The 24667-nt window shown below is 50.9% G+C and overlaps 1 protein-coding gene across 2 annotated transcripts in view; it reads right to left on the bottom strand.

Annotated features, from left to right (window-relative positions):
- Positions 1 to 24667, bottom strand: part of Sdk2 (sidekick cell adhesion molecule 2) — a 291117-nt gene that overhangs the window by 32285 nt on the left and 234165 nt on the right. The window contains exons 25-36 of one of the 2 annotated variants that reach the window (XM_052195691.1): positions 23813 to 24050; positions 22272 to 22387; positions 21403 to 21592; positions 19880 to 19978; positions 19063 to 19257; positions 16942 to 17143; positions 15588 to 15691; positions 15056 to 15126; positions 13578 to 13713; positions 12018 to 12074; positions 9951 to 10052; positions 9735 to 9850 (exon numbers count right to left, since the gene is read on the bottom strand). In XM_052195691.1, the coding sequence (XP_052051651.1) occupies positions 9735 to 9850; positions 9951 to 10052; positions 12018 to 12074; positions 13578 to 13713; positions 15056 to 15126; positions 15588 to 15691; positions 16942 to 17143; positions 19063 to 19257; positions 19880 to 19978; positions 21403 to 21592; positions 22272 to 22387; positions 23813 to 24050 (1626 nt within the window). The remainder of the gene's footprint in view (positions 1 to 9734; positions 9851 to 9950; positions 10053 to 12017; positions 12075 to 13577; positions 13714 to 15055; positions 15127 to 15587; positions 15692 to 16941; positions 17144 to 19062; positions 19258 to 19879; positions 19979 to 21402; positions 21593 to 22271; positions 22388 to 23812; positions 24051 to 24667) is intronic. The other variant, XM_052195692.1, reaches the window with a different exon arrangement.

The following is a 24667-nucleotide window of genomic DNA, read 5'->3' as shown; positions in this document are numbered from 1 at the left end:
GGATTCTTCCAGCCAATGGAGAGGGACAGAGGGATTCCCGGCGCCTCTGTTGAAATGCAGCGGGAAGCTGGAGCTGCAGTGGAGACAGGGGAGGGGTGATGGGCCATGTGAGGAGAAACAGGCAGGGGAATGTCAGGTCTCAACTGTGTAAGGCACAGTGCTGTGGAGACAGGCCGGGTGAAGGCTGTGTCCGGTTGACAAAGAACAGGGCAGATTTATTGGCAGCCTTAGCAGGATGAGATGTGGAGGGGCCGGGAGGAGGAGAATGAACTTGGAGTGGGGTTTGGGAAAGAGAGTAGAGGGGCAGCTTGAGAGGGGCAGAAACTATGGAAGACTGTTTTTGATTTCTTCCCTTCTCTTTCCTTCTTCCTGCCCTCTGCTGGAGGGTCTCTCTCTCTCCCTCCGCTGAAGATGGAGCCTGAGGGTTTTTTGTTTGTTTGTTTGTTTTGTTTTTTGTTTGTTTATGTTTTTGTTTTTTGTTTTTTGAGATAGGGTTTCTCTGTGTAGCCCCGACTGTCCTGGAACTCACTCTTTAGACCAGGCTGGCCTCGAACTCAGAAATCCACCTGCCTCTGTCTCAAGTGCTGGGATTAAAGGTGTGCGCCACCACTGCCTGGCAGAGCCTGAGTTTTATGTATACTGTCACCTGTCTGTGTTACCACCAGAGCACAACACACTGTCAGCAAGCACCTTACCGTTTAGCGACGTCCCTATCTCACGGAAGAAGCCTTTGAATTCTCCAGTAAACGGACAAAGCAAGGACATAATGAGATGTGAACAAAACCATGATGTTAGGAAAGGGCATTAGAAAAGGAAATAAGGGGCTGGAGAGATGGCTCAGTGGTCAAGAGCACTGACTGCTCTTGCAGAGGACCTGGGGTCATTTTCCAGCAACCACATGTCAGCTCGTAACTGTTTATAACTCCAAGATCTGGCACCCTCACACAAGATATACATATGGACAAAACACCAAAGCACATAAAATAAATAAAGTATTATTATTTTTTGAAATATATTTATGTACTTATTTATCTATTTTTATGTGAGTACATTCTTGCTGTTTTCAGATCCACCAGAAGAGGGCATCAGATCCCATTACAGAGGGTTGTGAGCCACCATGTGGTTGCTGGGAATTTATCTCAGGACCTCTGGAAAAGCAGTCAGTGCTCTTAACTGCTGAGCCATCTCTCCAGACCAACACATTATTTTTAAAAAAGGAAATAAGGGACTGGAGAGATGGCTCAGTGGTTAAGAGCACTTATTGCTCTTGAAGAAGACCTGGGTTTGGTTCTCAGCCATCTAGTGGCTCAGAACCTATAAGTCCAGTTCTAGGAGATCTGATGCCCTCTTCCGGCCTCCTTGGGTCCCTGTGGTGCACATGAACTCATGCAGACAACCACATAAACATAAAAATACTAAGTAAAGAACAAAAGAAGAAACAAATTTTAGAATACCTTTATGGTCTGCCTGTGACAGGCCCTAGAGGGAGATACACAGTATTGTTGGGGAGACAGGGTCAAAGGCTGGGGCCGTGCCCTTGGGCAGGGCAGTGTCAAGGTATAGGACATACAGAAGCAGGGTGCCTGCTTGCTGTCAGTAGACCTTTGTTAGATGAGGATACACAGTAAAAGGGACAAGGAGGCTGAGTGTGGATCCTGGTTCCCAAGGTGACATGATTGAGTGTTAGAGTACCGACCGACTCATGGGGAAGTGGGTATGTACCAGGCTGTGGGTTCCAGAGGGCAGGCACCCCAGTCCATCTGGCTCCTTTGTGTCCCAGGCACCGAGAATCACACCTGACCGATGGTTGATACATAGGTCAACAGCTATGCCATGGGGGAAGTGACTGGAGCGGCCGTGGATGACACTGACCCCATTTCTTATCTCTTGGTTCTTATTCCCTGTCTGTTTCCCCTTTAATCACTTTTTTAGCATATAGTTGACGAAATTTTAATATAATTAAGATATATAATTGTACTGGCTGGTTTTTGTGTGTCAACGTGACACAGGCTGGAGTTATCACAGAGAAAGGAGCTTCAGGTGAGGAAATGTCTCCATGAGATCCAGCTGTGGGGCATTTTCTCAATTAGTGATCAAGGTGTGAGGGGTCATTGTGGGTGGTGCCATCCCTGGGCTGGTCTTCTTGGGTTCTATAAGAGAGCAGGCTGAGCAAGCCAGGGGAAGCAAGCCAGTAAGAAACATTCCCTCCATGGCCTCTGCATCAGCTCCTGCTTCCTGTCCTGCTTGAGTTCCAGTCCTGACTTCCTTTGGTGATGAACAGCTGTGTGGAAGTGTAAGCTGAATAAACCCTTTCCTCCCCAACTTGCTTCTTGGTCATGATGTTTGTGTAAGAATAGAAACCCTAAGACAATAATTAATGTTCTCTTTTCTTTTGTTGTTGCTTATAGTGCTAGAAACAGTGCCCAGGTCCTTGAACACGCTCAGAAGCACTCAATCAGCACTGCACCCTAGCCAACCTGTTGTTGTTGTTGTTGTTGTTATTTATTTATTTTTCCTTTTTTGGAGGCAGGATTTACAAATCCCAGTCCGCCCCTGATTTTACAAAGTGACTGAGGATAACCTTGAGCTGATCCTCCTGCCTCTACCTCCTAAGTGCTGGGATTATAGGCAGAGGGCCTCACACCTGTTGTTTTATGCCTGCTGGGGGTAGAAAGCCAGAAATCTCTGGGCCATAGTGTCCCATGCCTGTAATCCTAGCACTCTGGGAGGCAGAGGCAGGCGGGTTTCTGAGTTGAGGCCAGCCTGGTCTACAGAGTAAGTTCCAAAACAACTAGGGATATACAGAGTAACCCTGTCTCAAAAAAACCAAATCCAAAAAAAAAAAAAAAAAAAGGAAAAAAAGAAAAGAAACCCAGGAATCATGAATGATAACCACTCTAACAGCTGAGCCCCACCACAAGACCTGTGGTGTTTTCAAATCCACCCACTATAGACCACTGTCAAGCCAAGCTGATTGGCACCTGTCAACTCCAAAAATCACAATTTATTAACAGATTTTAAGCACAGTGATTAAGAAATGATTGAAACGAGAAAACAGAATGATTGAGAAAGAATAAGAAAAACCTATCTGGGTATGGGCTTATCTAAGAAGCATTAGTATTTATATTTTGTTGGGTACAACTCAGAGAGTCCTTAATAAACTCCACTCCCTGCCCTTGTTGGATAAATACTATTACAGGGTGGCTCAGGAGGTGCTGTGTGTGTAGGTAGGAATAATCACTGATGAAGTAGAAGAGGAGCTTCTATGCTTGGCTTGTGGTTCAGGGAATGTTCTTTTCCTGTACTGGGCATTTGTGGTGAGATTCCTAGAAAACTGCAGGATTATAATCCGGAACACAAGTCCTTTAACAAAGGCTTCTAATTGTGTTAAATCCCTGATTCACAGTTAGCATTTTAAGGTTAGCATACGTGTTTCAGGTACACACTACAGTTTCATTAGGCACGTTAGATCCAGGAACAGGTTCATCGTATGTGCCTGAAACTCCTTTGGCTGGGGGTTATTTTTGTTTCTTTGAGATAGGCTCACTCTTCCTCAGGAAGGTCTGCAGCTCACTCTGTGGCCCTGCCTCCGCTAAGTGTCGGGATGAAAGGTGAGTGCCCATGTTTTTCCACTTTCATTTTTGAGACAGGGTCTCTCTGTGCAGCTCTGGTTGGCTTGAATTCATGCAGACCCACCTGTACCTGTCTTCTGAGGGCTGGGAGTAAAGGTGTGTGCAACCATGCCTGGCTGGAAATCTTGAAATGTTTACCATTTGACCAGCATTTCTCCAGTCCCTCCCTAATCTGGTGACCACCTTCTTTTTCCTGATTTCATGACTTGGACTCTTCCTTCTCTTTATCCTCTTCATCCCCCTCCTTTTTCAGAATTATTTATTTTATTTATGTGCGTATACTGCAGCTGTCTTCAGACACACCAGAAAAGAGCATGGAGTCCCATTTCAGATCATTGTGAGCCACCACGTGGTTGCTGGGAATTGAACTCAGGACATCTGGAAGAGCAGTCAGTGCTCTTAACCCCTGAGCCATCTCTCCAGCCCCAACTTCAGACTATTCTCTTCTGTTACTACTATCCCAGGGACTCTGATGAGTCAGGTCATGTATGAGTGAGGTCATGTCTTCCTGTGGTTGGCTCATTTCACTTAACGCAATGTCTTCTGGGTTCATATAGTTTGAGGCAAGAAAACAAATGGACTTTCCCCCAAACCAGACAAGTAAATGGGTAACAGGAACCTGGAAAGGCACCAGGCATTACCAAATGTGAAATTGGGTGGAGATTCAAGTCCATGCCATAATGACCAGCCAAGCACCAGGAGGACACACACCTGTAATCCCAGCACTTGGGTAATGGAAGCAAGAGGATCAGAAGTTAAATGTCATTCTTAGTGACACAGTGAATTCAAGACCAGTCTGGGTTATATGAGACCCTGTCTCAAAACATGGCATCTAGAGCAGTGGCTGTTATTAAAGTATCAAAAGATAACCAGCCCTGGGGCTGGAGAGATGGCTCAGCCGTTAAGAGCACCAACTGTTCCTCCAGTCCTGAGTTCAATTCCCAGCAACCACATGGTGTCTCACGACCATCTGTAATGGGATCTGATGTCCTCTTCTTGGGTGTGTCTGAAGACAACTACAGTGTACTCATATACATAAAATAAATAAATAATTCTTGAAAAAAAAAAGATAGCCAACCCTCTGGTGACAAGCTAGAAGCCTATGGTGCCATCGTTGGAAATGTGAAATGGCATAACTACTGTGGGAAACAGTCTGGAGTTCTTCAAAGAAAATTAAAAATAGAATTACCATATGATCCAGCCATCTCATTTCTGGGAAAGTATCCAAAAGTATTAAAATCGAGATCTTGAAGAAGATATTTACACTCCCGAGTTACGCTGTAGTAAGACCCACAAAAGCCAAGACATGGAGAATCCAGGCACTCTATTGCACACCTGCCACCCCGCTCTTGGAGGCTGACAGTCACAGGTTCATGGTCATCCCCTGGGACATAGCTAGTTTAAAACCATGCTGAGCTCATGGAAGACCCTGTCTCAAAAACAAAGAAACAAACAACCCCTTCTAACTATGTCAGTGGGTGTGCAGATGAACGTAGAGCACTTGTGCATTTACAATGGAGCATTATTTTGCTTTCAAAGCAAAGCAGGGAAATCTTGCCACATAGAGGCACAGGAACCTGTATCCTTCTCCTGTGAATTTCACACTGTCTTTAGACTGCTACGAACACTTGATGCTATCTATGTGAGGGCTATGTAAGTAGTCAACACAGCACATCCATCTAGGGAGTAACAACAGGAAGATGTCTCGTGTTCAGGCTGGCCCAACGTTTGCCTCCCATAGCCATGATACCCAGCAGGAGGAATCCATCTGTGGGAACGGACAGCTGTTTCTGACACTCTCCTCTCTTTGCCCTTCCCTCTCACTTTGTTCCCGGTAGAACACTGAGCTGGGAAACTGGAGGGACCATGAGGGACTTCACTGTCTCCGATTATCATGGCAAAGCCAGTTTGTTGTTGGGGGAGGGAAGGAGGGAGGCAATGCCGGAATGGAACCCAGAGCCTTGAACATGATAAACAGTTGTTCTCCAGCTCAGTCACTTTCTCAGCCCTTGTTTGTTTCTTTAGTTACTGACACAGTCCCATGCAGCCTGGAACTAGCTATATGTTTAGGAGGACTTTGAGTTCTTGATCCCCCTGCCTCCACTTTCAGAAAATAGGTGTGTTTTATCACAACCAACTTATAGCCCTTGTTTTTATTGTATTTTTTAAATTTAATTATGTGTACGTGTGTGTGTGTGTGTGTGTGTGTGTGTGTGTGTATCCGTGTGTATCCCTATGTGTGACTGCACATGAGTGCAGGGTCAGAAGAAGGTGTCAGAGTTCCAGAAGCTGAAGTTCCAGCCAGTTGTGGGTGTTGAGAAAGACAGCGAGTGATCTTAACTAAGGAACCATCTCTCCAGCTTCACCGTTGTTATTTTGGGGCAAGAATTTTGATATGAAGACAAAGTTGGCTGTGAGCTCACAATTCTCCTGCCTCAACTCTGCTTTCCATTCCAGTGCTTGGATGATAGGTATGTACTGCTGTGCCTGGTCCAGTGGCTCTCCATCCATCTATCTGCCTATACACCCACCCATCCATCCACCCACTCATCCATCCATCCATCCATCCATCCATCCATCCATCCATCCATCTGCCTATCCATCCATCCATCCATCATCCATCTATCCATCATCTACCTATTATCCATCCATCCATCCATCCATCCATCCATCCACCCATCCATCAATCCATCCATTTATTTTTGAGACTATGTGGCTTTGGCTAGCCTTGAACTTATAACTCTTAGTTCCTCTTTCCCTCAGTACTTTAGTGGCTCATTTTTTATCCATCCATCCATTCATTCATTCATTCGTCTATCTATCCATCATCCATCTGTCAGTCCGTCCATCCATCCATCCATCCATCCACCCGTTCATTCATCCACTTTTGAGACTATGTACCACTAGCTGACCTTGAATGTATAATTCTCCTGTCTCATCCCTGCTTCCTTTCTGTACTTGGATTACTCAGGTATATATCATAACATATGACCTAATAACTTATTTTTAAATTAATTAAAAGTTGAAACCCTGTATTCCTGGCTGACCTGGAACTCATGATGTAGACCAGGGTGGCCTCAAACTCACAGAGACCTGCCTATCTCTGCTTCCTGAGTGCTGGGATGAATGATGTGTGCCACCAAGGTTCTGTTGGCTCTCTTTAAGGCCACCCTGATTATGTTTTTGTCTGCAGGGCACTAGATGACTAAAGATTTGGGTTCTTTAGACTTCTCTGTCACTGTTGCAAACTATTCAGGTCTGTTCAGCACCTTCTTACGCAAAATCTGCCATGGTGATTTGTAAACATATAGACATGGTTACATCCCAAGAAAACATTACTTATGCAAAGACAGTGGGCAGATTTGGCCTATTGCCTATAGCAGCCCAATCCCATTAAACTGAATTATCTATCGTAATTCCAGCATCTTTTTTTTTTTTTTCCTAGACAGGATTTCACATAGCCCTGGCTATCCTCAAAATTACTATGTAACCAAGGATGATCTAGAACTTCCAATCCTCCTGTCTCTGTCTCCCTGCTGCTAGCATTACAGGTACGAACCCCATCCTGGTTTATGTGATGCTGCAGGTTGGACCCTAGGGCTTTGGGTCCAATCAGCTTAGCTTCATCCCCAGCTCCTTCCAACATCTCAGAAAATGCCAATCAAGAACCGCAGAACAGCTGGGTTGTAATTCTCCCTTAACAGCCCAACAGCTACTCCCTGGGCTGTACTTGCTCTGTCTCTCAGTCTCTCCTTTGCGCTCTGAGTCATCACCAGGCTCCTGTCCCAGGGCTCAGGTTCTGGTCTCCTTTTGCTTGTCATCTGTGTCTGTGCAGGCTCTTCCATTCCCGCACTTTCTCTGGTTTGGAGCTGCTCTCTTAAGCCCCACATGTAACTACAGCTTCACTGTCTCCCTTGGCGGCTAGCAGGGTTTTTTTTTTGTTTTTTGTTTTTTGTTTTTTGTTTTTTAAATTTTCTCAATGGAGATAGGGTTTCTCTGTGTATCCTTGGCTGTCCTGACACTCGCTCTGTAGACCAGGCTGGCCTTGAGTGCTTGGATTAAAGGTGTGTGAAGCTGCCTTGCAACTGTAGATGTTTTGGAATGAAAACACAGGAAGCCAGACTCCAGGTCTCTCCAGCCCCCTCCTCCTTTGCCTTCCCGGTGACTGAAGTTTCTGTCTTCCCCAAGCTCTCTGGCCATGACACTGCTCATGGTTCCTGTTCTTCCCTCAGGCCGAGGTCCTCTGTCAGAATCTACCAGCTCCATTCCACCCATCCCCTACTTCTTTTCTTCTTCTTCTTCTTCTTCTTCTTTTCTTCTTCTCCTTCCTTCCTCCTCCTCCCTCCTCCTCCCCCCTCTTCTTCCTCCCCCCCTCCTCCTCTTCTTCCTCCTCCCTTCCTCCTCCTCCTCTTCTTCTTGGGATCTATGTAGCCCAGTCTGGCTTTGAACTTGCTAGGTAGCAAAGGATGATCTTGACCTTCTGAGGCTTTTGACTCCACCTTTTGAGTGCTGGGGTTACAGATGTTACAGGTTTGCACCATCACATCTGGATATACAGTGCTGGGGACAGAACCCCCAGGATTTCACATACACCAGGTAAGCACTCTGCCAGCTGAGTCTCACCTGCAGCCTGGATGCTTAAGGGAACACACCAGGCCCTGTCAACGGGTTAGCGCTGGTTAGCACGCATCCGGGATGTGGCAGTCCCATCCCTGTAGTTCACACCCAGGGATGGGCAATGTTTTCTGGGAACTGCAGACATCCGCTGTGTTCTATGTGGTACCCGGGTACCCACGCATTTCCTGAATCTCTATGTTAACGCACCACTTTTAAGCTTCAGCAGTCTAGTGGCTGCCACACTGTGGCTGGCTCCGCCTGACGCCTCCTTTCCCTCCAGGGGCATATGCTATGAGTGCAATATTTGGTTTTTCCCAGCTGGCACTCCTGCACAAAGCCTTGAGGGGTATCATCCATCTTCAGGGCGTCCTTGGCAAGATGCCTCCCTCCTCATTTCTCCCCATCCTCCATCCCGGATGGAAAAGGTTCCTATGCTGGATTTTGCCTTAGACCAGGCTGAGTGGCGGAGAGAGTGTTTCACCCTGGTGTATTCTCATGGCCACTTATGGAATGACAGACTGGACCAGGAAAACCATGGGCTTCTGTGGTTTGCATATCCTGTGTCTCCAGAGCCATTGTACGGAGACAGTTTTCTGAAGTACCATCCAAATGTCAGCACCCAGAGTATTCCAGCTGTTGGTGAGGGAGGCAAGCTTCCACCACAGCCCAGGGCTGTGTGCTCCAACAAGGGAGGCCACGCAGCTCTTCACTCTTCCGCACTGTGCCTCCTCTAGGCTCTGACCCTGTGCTCTGCTTCCCGGGAAGGGTGATCTGGCCTTCTGGATTCTAACACCTGATAGGTGGTGACCTGTCAGGACTATATCTGTTGGGTTACAGTTTCCTCATATAATAGGCACGTTTCTGTGGGCATTAATACCCACAATGAAACAGCTTCCAAGGCTTTCAGCAGGTTGGAAGAGTTTCAAAGCAGATCTTCAAATACTGCCAAGGTGCTTTGCAAATTGGTCATCTAATTAACAGATGGGCCAAGGATTTTTTTTTTTTTTCTGAGACAGGGTCTCCCGTAGCCTAGGCTGACCTTGAACATACTAAAAAGTCCAAGATGACCCCGAACTCCAATTCTTCTACCTCCACCACCCGAGAGCTGGGATTACGTAAACTTCCACATTTGGCTTCTGCAGGGCTGGGGATTGAACTGGGGGCTTTGTGCATGTGAAGCAAACACTCTACCGTCTCTATGGAGTGTCTTACGTGACTATGGGGTTTGGGCATTGTGGACATTAAAGCGGAATACGCCGAGGTGGGGTCTGAGTTCCTTGGATCAAGTTCAGCTCACCTGAAAATGGAAATATTCTACCATTCCATAGTGTTTATGTCTGCCCCTTATGTGCACATAGCTGAGGCCACAGGTGTACAGAGGCACCGGAGGGCAACCGGGAAGGACTTGGGACCTCATCCCACTCACCCAGCCCTCCCCACCCCGTTATGCCTCTGCACCCCACTCTTCCGCCAGATCACCCATACCTTGTATCCTTGGATGTCTCCATTCTGGTTGTCCAAAGGGGGTGGCTCCCAGCTCACCTCCAGCTGTGTGGCTGTGGCGCTGTGGATAGCCACATTCTGCGGTGCTGCTGTGGGCACTGGAGAGCGAGGAGGTGGACAGTGAGTGTTCCCGGGTCTAAGCTATGGGAGGGGAGGTGGGCTAGGGCAGGCTGGGGGGACTCATGAGGGCAAACTCACCTGCCTCCCCGACAAAGACCTCTTGCGGCGGGCTCAAGGGTCCCTCACCCACGGCGTTGTACACGCTCATCCGGATCTCGTAACGCCTGTGCTTGCTGAGATCTATGAGGGAGAGTGGGGAGGGGGTCAGGAACACAGAGGTCACAGAGCCAGTGGAAGGAGTCCTCCAGGGAGGCTGGAGCTACAAGTGGGGAGGAGGCATAACTACTATTCTAGTGCCCCATGTGACAATGGGGGGGAAACAAGTAGAAAGCCTTAGACACTTGGGCTGCACCCTGCCAACACGCATATATGACACAAAGCAGGCCCGAGACACAAAGCCTCCCTCTGCTCCAGGGTCATAACTACAATTGAGTCTCCAAGTCAGTGGTGTTGAGACTGGAGTGTGAATTTGGGGTGAAGAAACCCCATGTGTTAGTCAAGTTTGAAGTGCTTGGTTGGAGATGCCTGGTGAGGAGAAGCCACTGCAAGCCAATGGGCTTTGTCACCTTTGCTGGGAGATGCGATCCCTTTCCACGGTGCCAATGTGTCCCCCATCCCCCAAACTCTACTGTCCCTGTCTCTCTCCTACCCTTGCTCCCCAGGGGGGCAGTTCTGACATGCATAGGCTCAGGCTGAGGAGGAGAAGCCTAGATCCCGAAGTTGGCTTTTCCTGATCAGAGGGCCTTGTGTGGATGTGGGCAGAACCTGTGAGGCTTCCGAAACAGAGCAAGGGGGCAGAGGGGAGCCACAAGGGGACAGGCTGGAGGTTGACACATTCCATCCAGGAGCCTCAGATAGGGCTAGAGAGACAGTGAGGGCCAACATGCCTTATAGGGTCAAGCAGGACAGGAGCAGTAGACGTCTGCCTACCTGCCCTGTATAAAGCTCGTCCTACAGTTGACCCGCTGACTCCTCACGTGTTGGACACAACCCTGTGGCCATCGTCCTGGCTGGACTCCACCCCCACAGTCACCTGGCTACAGCCAGGTTTGCCCCGCCCCATGGTTACCTGGCAACAGGCAGATAGGCTGGCCCACTATAAAAGGGGAAGTCTGTCCCCTCCCCTCTCTCTTTCCTCACTTTCTTGTCTCTTATCCCCTTGCTCTCCCTCTCTCCCCATTCTCCTCCCCTCCTTCCACATGGTCAAGGCCAGCTCTCACCCCTCTATCTTTTCTTTCTCTCTTTACTTCTCTATCTCTTTTTCTTTTCCTACTTCTCCATAATAAAGCTTTGAAACTACGACCCGCCCCTTCTTATCAAAACTCGCCATTAGGAGCAATGGAACAGTCACCTGACCAGACCAAAGACTCTCCTGCCCAGCCAGGCTTCCTCTACAGGTACACAGGGGTGCGTGTGGGTGTGTGTGAGTGTGTGTGTGTGTGTGTGTGTGTGTGTGTGGGCATGCCAGAATGGCCCCGCCTTCTGAGCAAGGACCTCACCCCCTAGCCACACAGCCTTCCCTCAGCAGATACTCAGGAGCCCAGTGTCCCTATACAGGTGTGCAGGCCCCGCTCATTTTCCCTGCACCATCGAGTCTGTAGATGTTCTAACTCAAGCGCTTATAGGATAGACTTGGGGGACTGTCTTCCAAAATGCCTCTGCTTCATGTGCTCAAGAGATGTGTGTGTTAGAGGTAGTCCTCAGGCGCCTGGGGTGGGGATGCTGGCTAGATTGTTGTCAGCATGACAAAGCTAGAGTCATCTGAGAAGAGGATGCTTCAGTTGAGACTGTACCTCTGTGGGGGCATTTTCCTGATTACTGTGGGAAGGCCCAGCCCCTTTGTGATGGGGAGGTGGGCCTGGGTGCTATAAGAAAGCATTCTGAGCCAGCTAGGGTAGCAATCCAATAAGAAACATCCCTCCATGGCTTCTGCTTCGGTTCCTGCCTCAAGGTACCGCATGGCTTCCCTCACTGACAGACTACTGACTGGGCCGTGCAAGCCAAACAAACCCTTTCCTCCTCAAGTCGCTTTTCATCCTGGTCTTTATCAGAGCAATAGAAAGTAAAACTAGTACACCGCGTTCTCGACAACCCCCTCCCCAGCCCATCCCCACGAGGCCCGGGCCACCATGCAAGGCGACTTACTGTCCAGCTCGTACTGTGTGAGGCTGGGCCGGGTCAGGTTCCGCATGGAGTACAAGGCTAAGGGGAGGGGTTACAGAAGCCAGGGAGACAGCAGATAGAGGTTAGTGGACGCAGGCATCCCACCCACTGAAACCAATCGGGTCTGGGATGCAAGTACATGGTTGTGATGGAGCAGACGGGACTGTGCCCCATTCCTGGTGCTGAATCAGGGGCCGGGGTGGGAGATCCTAAAACATGGCTGTCCCTACCTCAGTGGACACTGACCAAAGAAAGTCAGAGGGGAGCCTCTCAGAGCCTAGCAACCCTGAGGGCCTTTCCGGGGCGGGGTGGGGGGCGCCTGCTTTCATCTCACTGGCTCCCCAGTTCTGCTTTGGAGCTTGGGCCAACCGCGGTGAAATATTGGCGTCGTGAATTTCCTCATATGAACCAGAAACAATTTTATTGTCAAGAAATATGAGCGAATCAGACGCAGATCATATAAAAATCACAGCCACGGGCAGAGACATTGGCCAAAATAAATAAATAAATATAAGAAAATAACACGAGCTGTTGGATCGGGGGTATTTCTGCAGGTCTCGCTTGCTTCATATCCTTCGCTCCGTGCTCAGACATTTTGTCTGCCACCATCCCTGGAAGCGATGACTGCTTACGCTTGGGAGGTGTGGGACGCAGCAGCAGCATCGCCCACGGGAACCTAGGCTATCTCCTCTTTCCTGATAACTTCTCTTTTGTGAACAATGTAGCTCCCCCTTCTAATCCTTTACAAGCCCCCCCCTCTTTCCTGCCTGCCTCCCTCTCCCTTCCCGGAACAGACACACACACAGAGCCCCTTGGATTCCAGACTCGTGGTATACCTAGCCTGCTTCCTTGGTGCAGCTGTACTCTTGCTATATTAACACCCCAGCCTCCTTGCCTCTCTCCCTGTCACACCTTCATGCTCCCCGTGTGTCCTACAAAGTCTAGTCACACCCTCCTCTGGCTCATGGCTTTCCCAGCAACCTCTTTCCCTGGGGTTTCCCCCTAAAATGTCTTCCTCTTCCCTGCTTCTCCTATACTTGAGGGCTGCCTTCTTTGGCCCTAGGGCCTGGGTAGTGACTTCCTGGGGAATAGGAGGGGGCCTTGACTGTTCTTGGTGGGGCTCTAGATGTTGAGGCTGATGGCTCCTCCCTCTACACATTCGCCCGCTTAACCTGCGATCATCCTCCCAGGACAAGAGAGTCCTTTGTAACTCTTCTGGGACATTCTCCTCCTGTCATGTTGATAACCACTGACATCTATTTCAGGCCTTATTTATTGAATGTCTGATTCTTCTTCTATCGGACTGATCCAAGAGGTCAGGGACCCATCTGTTTAACCACTGGTGTGTCCAGAGTGTCTTAGAGTATATAGAAGGTGCTCAATAAATGCTCGGCAAGTGAATGAACGGGGTAAGAAGAGGAACATGAGGGGAGGGAGACAGGGTTGCTGGTTAGCAGACTCAAGGACCCTGGGAGCCGCAGATGGGGAAGGTGCGAGCATGCCCACCCCCACCCTCCCAAAGGCCCTGGAGATGCTACTCACAGGTGAGCTCAGCCCACTTGGCCCCCGGGTTGTTGATGCCTCGAAGAGTGAAGCCCCTCAGCCCCTCGTAGAGCAGCTCCCGGTACCGGATTCGGAAGCCCAAGAGGATGCCGTTGATCTTGTCCTCAGATGGAGGCTACAGACAGGAGGGTCAGACTTGGGGCGGGGCCTTGACTGTGGCTCACCTCACTCTACCCCATCTCTGTCCATCACACTCCTGCAACCACGGAGCAGGCACCGGGGGTCCTAACCAGGCAAACAACTAACTGGGATGGGGCCGTGGGCATTTCCAAAGAGGTTGTTATGGTCTCTTTGAGGTGTGTGTGTGTGTGTGTGTGTGTGTGTAATGGCAGGGATCACCATGTAAGCCCCCTTCAGCAGAGCAGGAAACCCACTTAGAGACACGAGGGTACTCGCCCATGGTCACACAGCAGAAATAAGACCTGAAGACATACTTGGAATCACCAGCCATTGCTTGTCCAGAAACCCTGTGACCTACTTTTCCCCCAACCCCGGGGAGGTGGGGGGGGAGGGTGGGCTATGGCTCTCTGATGACCACCTGGCGGCCATCTTGGTGTTTCCTATGAGCTGGGCCCCTGGTCTAGACTAGGATAAGCACGCCTATGTATGGCCTCTCTTTGCTCCTTTGCTTTCTGGCCCTGTCCTCGGCTGAGCTGGAGGACGGGCCTTTTGCCAAGCGGAAACTGTTTTCTTGACGATCTCCCTTTAAGACATCTGTTGAAATGGTTCAGCCTTTTTATTAGCTCCTTAATTGCTTCCCTGGCTGCCGTGGGTATGCCTGGCCCTTTTGTCCAGCTATCCCATCTGCTCCAGCCTCCTCGGGGCTCATGAGAGGTTGCCAGGTCATTTCCACTTAGGGGGTGTCCCCTCTGGGATCCCGGGCCTCAGCTGCACAAGCATTGCTGCTGGGCCCAGTTCCTCAGATCCTGAGAAGTAGGGACAGGAGTTAGCGAGCCCCTACCTACATAGGGGCTTCTGTGGCTGACCTGCTGAGCCCAACGCTGGGTCCCAGAGAACAGATGGGCAGCGTGATTGCTGAGGTTGCCTCGGGCCCTGGCAGAACAGACATTTCTCACTGAAGAGCAGGCAGCTGGGAGATACTGACACAAACAACGGAAGGTCACAGGTCTCTGTTGGGAAGCCTGTCACCGAGCTCTGGGTCTAGGCTTTACGAAGTCTTGGGGAGTCCTCAGAGCCCCCATGTGCTTTTCTGCATATAGATTCAACAGGTCTGGGGTCATGAAACTAACCCTGTCACTTGAACTCTGTGACCCATGGCCATGCTCTGTGATGTGCATATACTTTGATGCCCCCCCATTCCCCACCTTTCCCTGTGCTCTGGGGGTATAGAAAAAGAGGCCGAGGCAGCGCTGGTGGGGACTGGTGGATTTTCTGGTCCCAGCCAAGAGTTTATCTGAGCCCTTGGGAAGGAACCCACCTTGTCTACCTAGCCTTACCTGCCATCGGATTAGCACAGAGGTGGTGGTGTGGGGAGTCACCGACAGGATGGTGGGTGCCTCATCTGGGGCTGTGGAGAGAGGCAGAGGGGTGGATTCTGGGGCTCAGAGTGTCAGCACCACCCAGAAGCACACAGGGACCAGATTCTGCTAGCATTGGTTGGCTAGGCAGGCAGGTTCTGCTTAAGTTACCCTGGAGACCCACCCACCCAATTTCCTCACAGCAAACAGCCAGGGTGAGCTGGAGGCCTGATCTCAGCCCAAACCTAGGGTCTTAGAGCTTCTCAAAGCTCACAGAGAACCATCGGAGAAGAAATGCACTCAAGTTCTAGGCTGGGTTTAGGACCCTGAGCCCTGGTCAAAATCCCTTTTGTCCCAAACCTCTGGGCATTCTGGCCTGGAGGTGGACAGGCCTAGAAGGCCTAGGGAGCCATCTCTCACCGTCAGAGGCCCCTCCCACAGAAGACCCTTTCATGCCCAGGGAGCAAGCAGGGTCCGGAGCAAGAGGCCAGAGCAGGGAGATGCCACTGACCTGCCTGCAGGGTGGTCAGCGACTCCGATTCCTCGCTGAACTCGCTGTCCCCAATGTCGTTGGTTGCCTTTACTCGGAACTTGTAGGATGTAAAGGGTTTGAGTCTGTGGAGGGAGTTGGGGACCAGTGACCAAGGTGTCAACTGTGACTTGAGTATGAACGACGCCCCACCCCCATCCCTCACAGGCAGTTGGAGACTTGGGTCCCAGTGGGTTCGATCGGTTTTTTGTTTTTGTTTTTTTTCTTTTTTTTTTGAGAAACCGAAACCTCAGGAAGCGCGGCCTTGGTGGAGGAAGCGCATCACTGGGACATGTGAACACTTGCGTCTTACACCCTCTAGCCCTTCCTCTAGGTCTGCTTCCTGGGCACCATGAGCCTCGCGGTGTGCTCCACTGGCCCAGAGCAACAGAGCCAGTTGGCCTTAGGCTGAAATCTCTATGGTTTTGTTCCCAGATCAACCCTTCCCCCTATAAGTTGCTTCCTCCAAAAGTCTGCCACTGTGATGACAAGTCTGACTAAAACGTTGTCCCTCAAGACCCACGCCAACACCTCGACCTTGGGGCCTCATCTATCCCTGATTGAGGAGTGCTGACACACAGAAGGAAACCTGGAGGCTTGGGTAGGGGTCACACTGGTACAGGCCCTGAGATGCTGAGTGCCCAGGTCCCATACCATCCCTGCTTAGGATTCAGACATATCACTGTGATGATAAGGCTCATATGTACCCAAGCTCTGGTGGCCATGGAGACATCCACCCTTCCCTCTCCACACAACCCTATGTCTGGTACCCTGCAAGCTGCATATCTTTTCCTGAAGTTAGGGAATTTTTTTTTTGGGGGGGGGTCCCCCAGAGATAAGGAAAAATTGTCTCTATGAGCCTCATTTTCTTCCCAACGGAACGTTTTCTTGATTTGCAGGGCTGGAGTGGGAGAGGGAAGGCTTGTTCAAGGGCCGGGTCACATCAATTGGAATTAAAAAAAAAAAAAAAAAGCAACCACCAGGGATTAGATTGAGGCCAGAGTTTTGGAGAGGAGCTTCATACTCCTGTTAAAGATGGGAGGACCTGGGCTCTTGGGAGAATCTAATGAAGAATGGCATGAAGGGGGCATGGCCAGGCTCCAGGATAATTAAGACGCACCCTAATGGGCTTCCCAGGGACGGGGTGGGGGTTGAGGGTAGGGATGGGGAAGGGCAGGAAGGGGTGAGCGTGGCTGGTGGGGAGAGCTAAGGAAGCCTTGGGCGACCGACCCGCTGAAAGTGCTCTCAGAAGCCCCCCTCCCTCCTGCAAGGATCATGCGAGGTGCTGGCTCCAGTAGAGAAGGGAACAGGGAAGAGGGTGTGGACCCCACCTTACCTGTCCACAGTGAAGGCGGAGGCATTGTGGCTCACCGAGGCCGAGTGCAGCGCCCACCTGCCGCTGGGCAGCTCGCGCGTCTGGATGGTGTAGTAGCGCACTGGGGAGAGCCCGTCGCTGCCGGGCTCCCAGGACAGCAGCACACTGCGCGCTTTCACGTCTTCCTGCTGTATCACCGGCTTGCTAGGAGGCTGCGGGCGGTCTGGGGTGGGGGCAGGGCAGGGAATAGGTGAGCAGGTGTAGCCGAAGCAGGGTGACCATGGAGGGGCTGTCCTTACTCAAGGGTAGCGAGAAGGTGTTCTGAACTCGGGACAGACACCCCCTCTCTTTTACTTCCGTGTCTGTGGGCCCTGCATGGTTTCTGCCAGGCGCTAACACAGGAGCCTTCAGGTGAGACCCGCCCTTAGCTTCCCAGGCCCTAGGTGCCTGGAGAGTCACGCCTCCCACGGCATCGTCTGGAGGAGGACCTGTTTGCACGTTTGCTTCTGATGGAGATGGGTCCTGCACTGTGCAGGGACTGAGTGGGAGCAGGCCATGCTTTCCTGTGGGAGTTCATTTCCGTCATTCCCCTGCTCCACTTCCCTCCTTCAGCAGCCACTTTCCCACCCCAGATGACAGGCTGCTAAGCCTCAGTGTTCTTGGCCTTGGACATGACGCTTCTTTGTGGTAGGGTCACTTTGTGACTACAGGGTGCTTTCTGGAGCACCCCCTGCCTCAGCACCCCAAGACCCACTCAATGCCAGGAGCATCTTCCTCCAGCTAGGGCAACCCAGATATATTCATAGTCCCTAAAAACAAAGAGGCCCTTGGAGGAAATTCTCTGTCTTACTGTCGTGTGCGTGTGTGTGTGTGTGTGTGTGTGTGTGTGTGTGTGTCTGTTGTTCTCCCCCAACCCCCCCACTTGGGGGATATTTTCTTTTTCTTTTTCTTTTCTTTTCTTTTTCTTTTTTTTGGTTTTTTGGTTTTTTGGCTTTTGGTTTTTGGAGACAGGGTTTCTCTGTGTGGTCCTGGCTGTCCTGGAACTCACTCTGTAGACCAGGCTGGCCTCGAACTCAGAAACCCACCTGCCTCTGCCTCCCAAGTGCTGGGATTAAAGGCGTGTACCACCATGCCCGGCTTGGGGACATTTTCTAACAGATCACTTTTCAACCCAATTGGAGGCTTTATACTGGCTGGTTTTGTGTGTCAACTTGACACGGGGCTGGAGTTATCACAGAGAAAGGAGCTTCAGTTGAGGAAGTGCCTCTATGAGATCCAGCTGTGGGGCATTTTCTCAATTAGTGATCAAGGGGGGAGGGCCCCTTGTGGGTGGTGTCATCCTTGGGCTGGTATTCTTGGGTTCTATAAGAGAGCAGGCTGAGCAAGCCAGGGGAAGCAAGCCAGTAAGAAACATCCCTCTATGGCCTCTGCATCAGCTCCTGCTTCCTGACCTGCCTGAGTTCCAGTCTTGACTTCCTTTAGTGATGAACAGCAGTGTGGAAGTGTGAGCTCAATAGACCCTTTCCTCCCCAACTTGCTTCTTGGTCCTGATGTTTGTGCAGGAATAGAAACCCTGACTAAGACAGGCTTGCATCTAGGGAACCCACTCTCAATGTGCCTGCTCAGGGCACTGAGTTAGTGGCAGCTCAGACTGCAGGCTCTAGGCCAGATCTAGCCCAGGATAAGGGGTAAGGACAGGGATGTGAAGGGGACCGTGGGCTGGAGGATGCTCACCAACCATCTCCTTAGTATTATTTATTCTTATTTTGATAGGATCTCTCATATCCTAGGCTGCCCTCAATCTTGCTATGTAGCTGAGGCTGACCTTGAACTCCTGATCTTCCTTCTTGGACCTCTCAAGTGCTAGGATTACAGTCATGCATTGCCGCATTTGGTTTATACCATTCTGGGATTTGAACCCAGAGCTTCATGCATAGTAAGCAAGCACTCTTTCAATTAAGCTATGCCCCAGCCCCCAACTATCCTTTAGAAACCTGGGACAGAGTAGGATCTTGGAAAATCCCAGTCCAGGTCTGTGACATGGTATGATCCCTCATTGACCTTGACTCCAAGACTGGAGTCCATTCTCTTTTCTAGACTAAAGCAATGCTCCCCAGACCTCCCCAGCCCCATAGCAGTCACCTCTCTTCTCTGTAGTCACCACCAAGGCCTCAGCAGCCTCTCCCCAGCCTTTGCGGGTTTGGGCTGTGATACGGAATAGGTAGACAGACTCCGGCTTGAGGCCCGTGGCCATGTACTGGCGGGCGCTGGGCGCCAGGACCTCCACTGTGGCGGTGTTGGCTGTAGTGGCGTTGAGCCGGTGTGTGATCTGGTAGGCTGTGGGAAGAAAGGCAAAGGGCGATGGCGGATCCAGCAGCCCCAGGGTCCTGGGAGTGGACCCGTTTCTGTGGCCGCAGCAAGGCATGCAGTCAGGTTCTTGATTTGGCTGTGTGACCCTCTTCTGGCCGCTCTTATACCTTTCGCTATGGCTGAGGGATGTGAACTTTGGTGGGGGTGAGCTGTCCAATGTGTAGTGTCTTAGATCGGTTTACACAAGGATGAGAGAGGCCAAGTCACCCGTCAGCAAGAACCAGGTGCTTCCTAGTCCAAGGACTGGATAGCCACCATCATTTTCTCTTCTGAGCTGTATCATTCTCCTAGGACTAGCCCGAGACAGAGGCACAGGTAGACCAAGCTACCTTTGGTGTGTATGTTCACAAGTTTACTTAATTACAAAGTTTTAAAAATATTTATCTCATTTATATTTATCCTGCTTCTACCTCTCAAGTCCTGGGGTTGCAAGTGTGGACACCATGATCGACGTGTCAGACCCTGTTCTTCAGAGGCTGCGGCGGACACTTCCCAGGCTGCTTCCATCTCTGCTTCCCCGCCCCCCAGCCCCCATCACGCCACCTCCTCTTCCCTTCCTAGGAAGGGCACAGGAAAGGGACAGACTTACCCAGAATGATGCCGTTGGGGGCTGCAGGGGGCTGCCAGATGAGCCGCACAGATGTGGTTCTCACCTCTGGAAACAGGATGCCCATGGGGGGCCCTGGGACTGGAGGACACAGGAGGAAGAAGGTGAGGCCACTGTTGTCTGGAGCCCAGGCCAGGCCAGGCTGAGCATGGGGGTGGGAGGTGGGGGAGGATTGCTGGATCAGTTCCGTGAGTTCCTGTATAGTACACCTCTTAGCAAATAATACACAAAACTATCTATCCTCAAAATCAGGGTCATTTTACAGGGCCTAGAAGGCGAGCTAGGGTACGTGTACCCCTCAAACAGGCCTTAGTTATTTGGCGAGGGCCTGAGATTCCAACTTCTTTGCCCTTCATGTGTCTGTGCATGGGCTTCCAGAATGGGCAGACATGTGTTCTTGGGTTTTAAGTCCGTGCTGGAATGATCCCGGGGCCTCAGCCAGGGAGGGCTCCATCCAAGGCCTTCCAGACCCCAGCCTGGTCTGTGCTTTGGAAGGCCCAACAGTGATGTCTTCTGCCTCCTGAGTGGCTGTGACCTGTGACTGGTCGGCAAGTGCTCATCCTGACTCTGCAGGAACCCTCTTGTCATACCTGGCTCTGAAATCCAGGCATTTAGAAGCTCAGGGGGTGCCCAAGGGTACGCCCCAGACTCCGAGTGGGCTTGTTTCCCAGATCCATCTTCTATGCACCCTGGGGACGGCCCCAGGGGAAGCTGTTTGGGAGTGGTGGCTGGAGCCTGACTGGTATGGATGAGAGGGAAGGGTGAGGGGTGACATGAGGACAGTGTGGGGGGATCTAGTGGCAGCGGGGAGGGGTCTCTCTCCCTGTGACACTTCATCCCAGCCCAGCATGTCAAGGAGATGAGATGTGTAAACTCGGACTTGGCCCTCGAGGTCATTATGTAGGTATATTTGTCAAGGCAGGAGGATAGAACATATTTAATTTAACAGCTCATTAGCTTGATTTATAGTTAGAATATACAGACATATGATACCGGGGCTTGCTTCTGCATTTGTCTGGGCCTTGCGAGTGTTTGTGGTGGGTAGGCCACTTTGCTGTGTGTGGGAGAACAGAGGGTAGAGACCCCTCTGCCTGTCAGCTTGAGATGGGGATTCTGCACTTATAGAGCTCTTCTGGTGTCAATGTTTTACAAACAGGACCAAGAGGCACATGTCCATGCTTTAGACTCTCAGAGATTTTGCTCAAAGCAGACTTGCCCCAGGTGTGACACCCTCCCCCACCGAAAAAACCCCAAACCTAATGCCAAGTCTTTGTACTGTCTACTTGTCTTGGGGGAGACCATGAGGGGGAGTCAGGCATCCAATCATCCACACCTGGCCCTTTCCTCCACTTTCCCTTATTGGCTATGAATAGCATCCTCTTGCAGTGAGTTGGTAGCCTCTGGTGACCCCGTTTTCCAGAGGAGGATCCTGAGACTGGGGATCCCTGTGGGGGTGGGGCTGGATGAGGGACAGACCCTCTGGGCTCACAGGGATGTAAGCTTACCGTCATCTAGGGTCCGCTCCAGGATGGGCGGGTGGCTAGGGCTGCCATCGCCGATGCGTGTGAAGGCCAGAACCTGGACCTCGTAGAGCACATACTTGCCCAGGCCTGTGAGCTGGGCACTGCGGGATGAGTTGCCTTCCACCAGCCAGAACCGGGCCTGGGAGTCCGAGTCCTTCTCCTTGTACCTCACCTGCCATTGCCAACACAGAGAGGGCCTCTGTCTGGGGTCTCTCCCAGGAGAGGATGGGTAGTAGGGCTGGAACACTGAGCCCCTTGGAGGAGCCTGGCCTCAAAGGGTCAGTTGCAAAGCTACTGTTCTTGGAAGGTCTAAGACACAATGGGGAGACTCAGCTGCATAGTTAGAAGTCCTTCATAGGCCCCAAGGGAAAGTGGCTTGTTTAACGCTACAGAGAGATAGTGACAGAAATGTGACATTAATCTATGATTCTCACCTTTCAAGCTAAGGCTAGGCCACATGGCCACATGGCCACATGATCACATGACCACATGGTCACATGACCACATGGTCACATGGCCCAGAACAGTTTGGAAAGGAATTCTAGATGATAATAGAAACCAGACTGAGTCCCTTAGGGCTTAGGGTAAAGCTTGGGGTTCCCAGATCAGCCTCCTGGAAGAGGGGGGCAGTCTGAAAGACTTGTCAGTCACTCAGTCACTGGATATCTCTGGATCCCTAAGGGAGGACTTCCTGGTTGCTGCAGTGACTGGTGGATGGGAAGCTAGGCAGAAACCCCGTGCCTCTGTGAGGCAGAGAGAGAACCAGAGGAAGGAAGACAGAGACTGGACACCTTGGGTGGAGGGCTTAGAGAAGATGGTGCATCCCACCCCCTTTGGATCCCAGCATCTACCTTGTAGCCCAGCACGAGGCCATTTCGATCTGCCTCTGGGATCTCGCTCCAGCGGACCAGCATGCTGCTAGAGGTGGTGGCCAGAGCCGACACGTTGGTGGGGCCAGAGGATGGGACTGTGGGAGACAGGGGGGAACGAGGAAGAATAAAGACCCAGAGACAGCACCCCCCCCTCGGTGATGAAAAGAAGAGCAAGGATGTGGGGCCAACCAAAGAGCCAGCTCCATGCTGCCTGCTCCGTGGGAGGAAAGACAGCACATGCCGATCACAGATGCAGTCAATCCTGTGGAGGTCCGGGGGATGTTGAAGCCAAGATTTCTGGGGTCAGCTATTTCTCCGTAATTCTTTTTTGGGGATGTTGGGTGCAGGTGGGGTTGTGTGTACCCGAGGCCAGCTTTGAATTCACTATATTGCCAGGAATGGTCTTGACCTTCTGACCCTCTATTTCCCAAGTGATGGGATTAGAGGTTTCGATCATCATGTCTAGTTTATGCTGGGGAGAAATCTAGGGCATGCTAGGTAAGCACTCTATTAACTGAGTTATATCCTTGGCCTGCCCCCCCCCCCATTTTTGTTTATTCACAATAACTCACTACTACTACTAACTACTACTACTAATTACTACTAACTACTACTACTACTACTACTACTACCTACTACTGCTACTAACTACTACTGCTACTAACTACTATTAACTACTACTACTCTACTGCTAACTACTACTACTACTACTAACTACTACTACTACTACTACCTCCTACTGCTACTAAACTACTACTAACTACTACTACTCTACTACTACCACTACCTACTTCTGCTACTAACTACTACTATTTCTACTACTTACTACTACATACTACTACTACTACTATTTTATTACTGTGTGTACCCATGGTGGGTGTGTAGGATGTGTGTGCATGCCCCAGTGTGTACATGGAGCTCAGAGGACAACCTCATAGCTAAGCTGATTGTCCTTCATCTTTCTGGGGACCAAAGTCAGGTCATCAGGCTTGTATGACAGGTGTCTTTACTGCCTGAGCCATCTTGTCTACCCTCAACTGTTTTCGAGAAAGGGTATTTATTGCATAGCTTGGTTGGCCTCGAGCCCAGGAATTCAGCCTACCCTGGATTCAGAATAACTTTGGATGCTCTAGCTTTTCAGCCTGCACAGCGAAGAAAGCTGCAGGTGGATCAGGACTCATATTCTAGCAGTGATGACCCCTTTCTAGGTTCCTTAGGAGAGATAGGTTTTGTTTCTGGAATGTTCTGAGATCCCCTTGTTGGGTGTTGGGGGTTAAAGCTGAGTGTGGGGCAGTGGGCTAGGGTAGGCTTGGACAGATAGACAGTACTGTCTAGTTATCCCACAAACTTCCCAAGAGCTGGGACTGTCACAGGGGAGGGCCACTACTGGGGGATCTAGAGACCTGGCAGGCTGTTCTGTCATGGGGTGGGCACAGAGGCTAACTGCTTAAGCTATCTGTAGAAGTAACCACAGCGTGGTCTGCTCTTGGATGGTCCCAGAGGAAGAGGAGCAGTGGTACCTGATTCCCGGGTCCTGCCCACCACTGCCTGGCTCCAGGGCCCGCTCCCAATGGCGTTGAAGGCTTGGACCTGGACACGGTACTCTGTCCACTCCTCCAGGTCCTCGATAGTGTATTCTCGCTCCACTCGGTCTTGTACTGTGTGACTCAGTGTCTTGCCGTGGCCGTCGGACCGGCTGTACTTGATCTTGTAGCCCACAGACTCGGGGTTGCCGTTGTATTCCATTTCTGGGAGAGGCTGAGAGATGAAGGATTAGGAGGGAGACCACTCTGCATTTCCTCTTTCCCGCCCACCATTTGAGCAGACAGTGCCCAAAAGAGGTCCCAAGTCCGGCTGGAGCTGGGAACACTGTTTCCATGTCTCCCTGCCCATCTCTCCACAGTGGGCTCCCAGGAGAAGCAGCATTTTCTGTTGGTCATTCACGGGGCTGACTTATAACCTTGCCTGGAGGCTGGTCCTTTCCAGCAGGCTTAAAACCTGTCTGCCCAATGCGCTGATGAGCAGAGCTCTTAGGCTCTGGTGTCTTCCTGTTTAACTCCCTTACTCTGGCTGTCGATGCACACGCTGTTAATTGCCTCTAACACCTGGTGTCTACTCATACTGTCCTTGGGAGGAGGGAACCTGGGGGAAGGGGTCCTTATGTGGTCACTTTCCATGCACATCATTGTCAGGAAGTCCTGCTATTCAGCAAATCTCAGGCTCTCCCACTGAATTTCGTCTTTCTCTTACTGGTTAGAGACTCACTAATGAGAAAAGGCAGATTTCTGCCCCACCCCCCTTCATAGTGCTCAGTGGGAGGGGTCTTGCTTACTAGTTTAAGGTTGGATAAATCTGGCAAGGTTGGTGGGTGGTGG

This window comes from Apodemus sylvaticus, chromosome 10 (assembly GCF_947179515.1).
Source record: "Apodemus sylvaticus chromosome 10, mApoSyl1.1, whole genome shotgun sequence".
Taxonomy (NCBI): Eukaryota; Metazoa; Chordata; class Mammalia; order Rodentia; family Muridae; genus Apodemus; species Apodemus sylvaticus.
The sequence above is the reverse complement of the archived record's forward strand: the minus strand, read 5'-3'. Positions and strand labels throughout refer to the sequence as shown.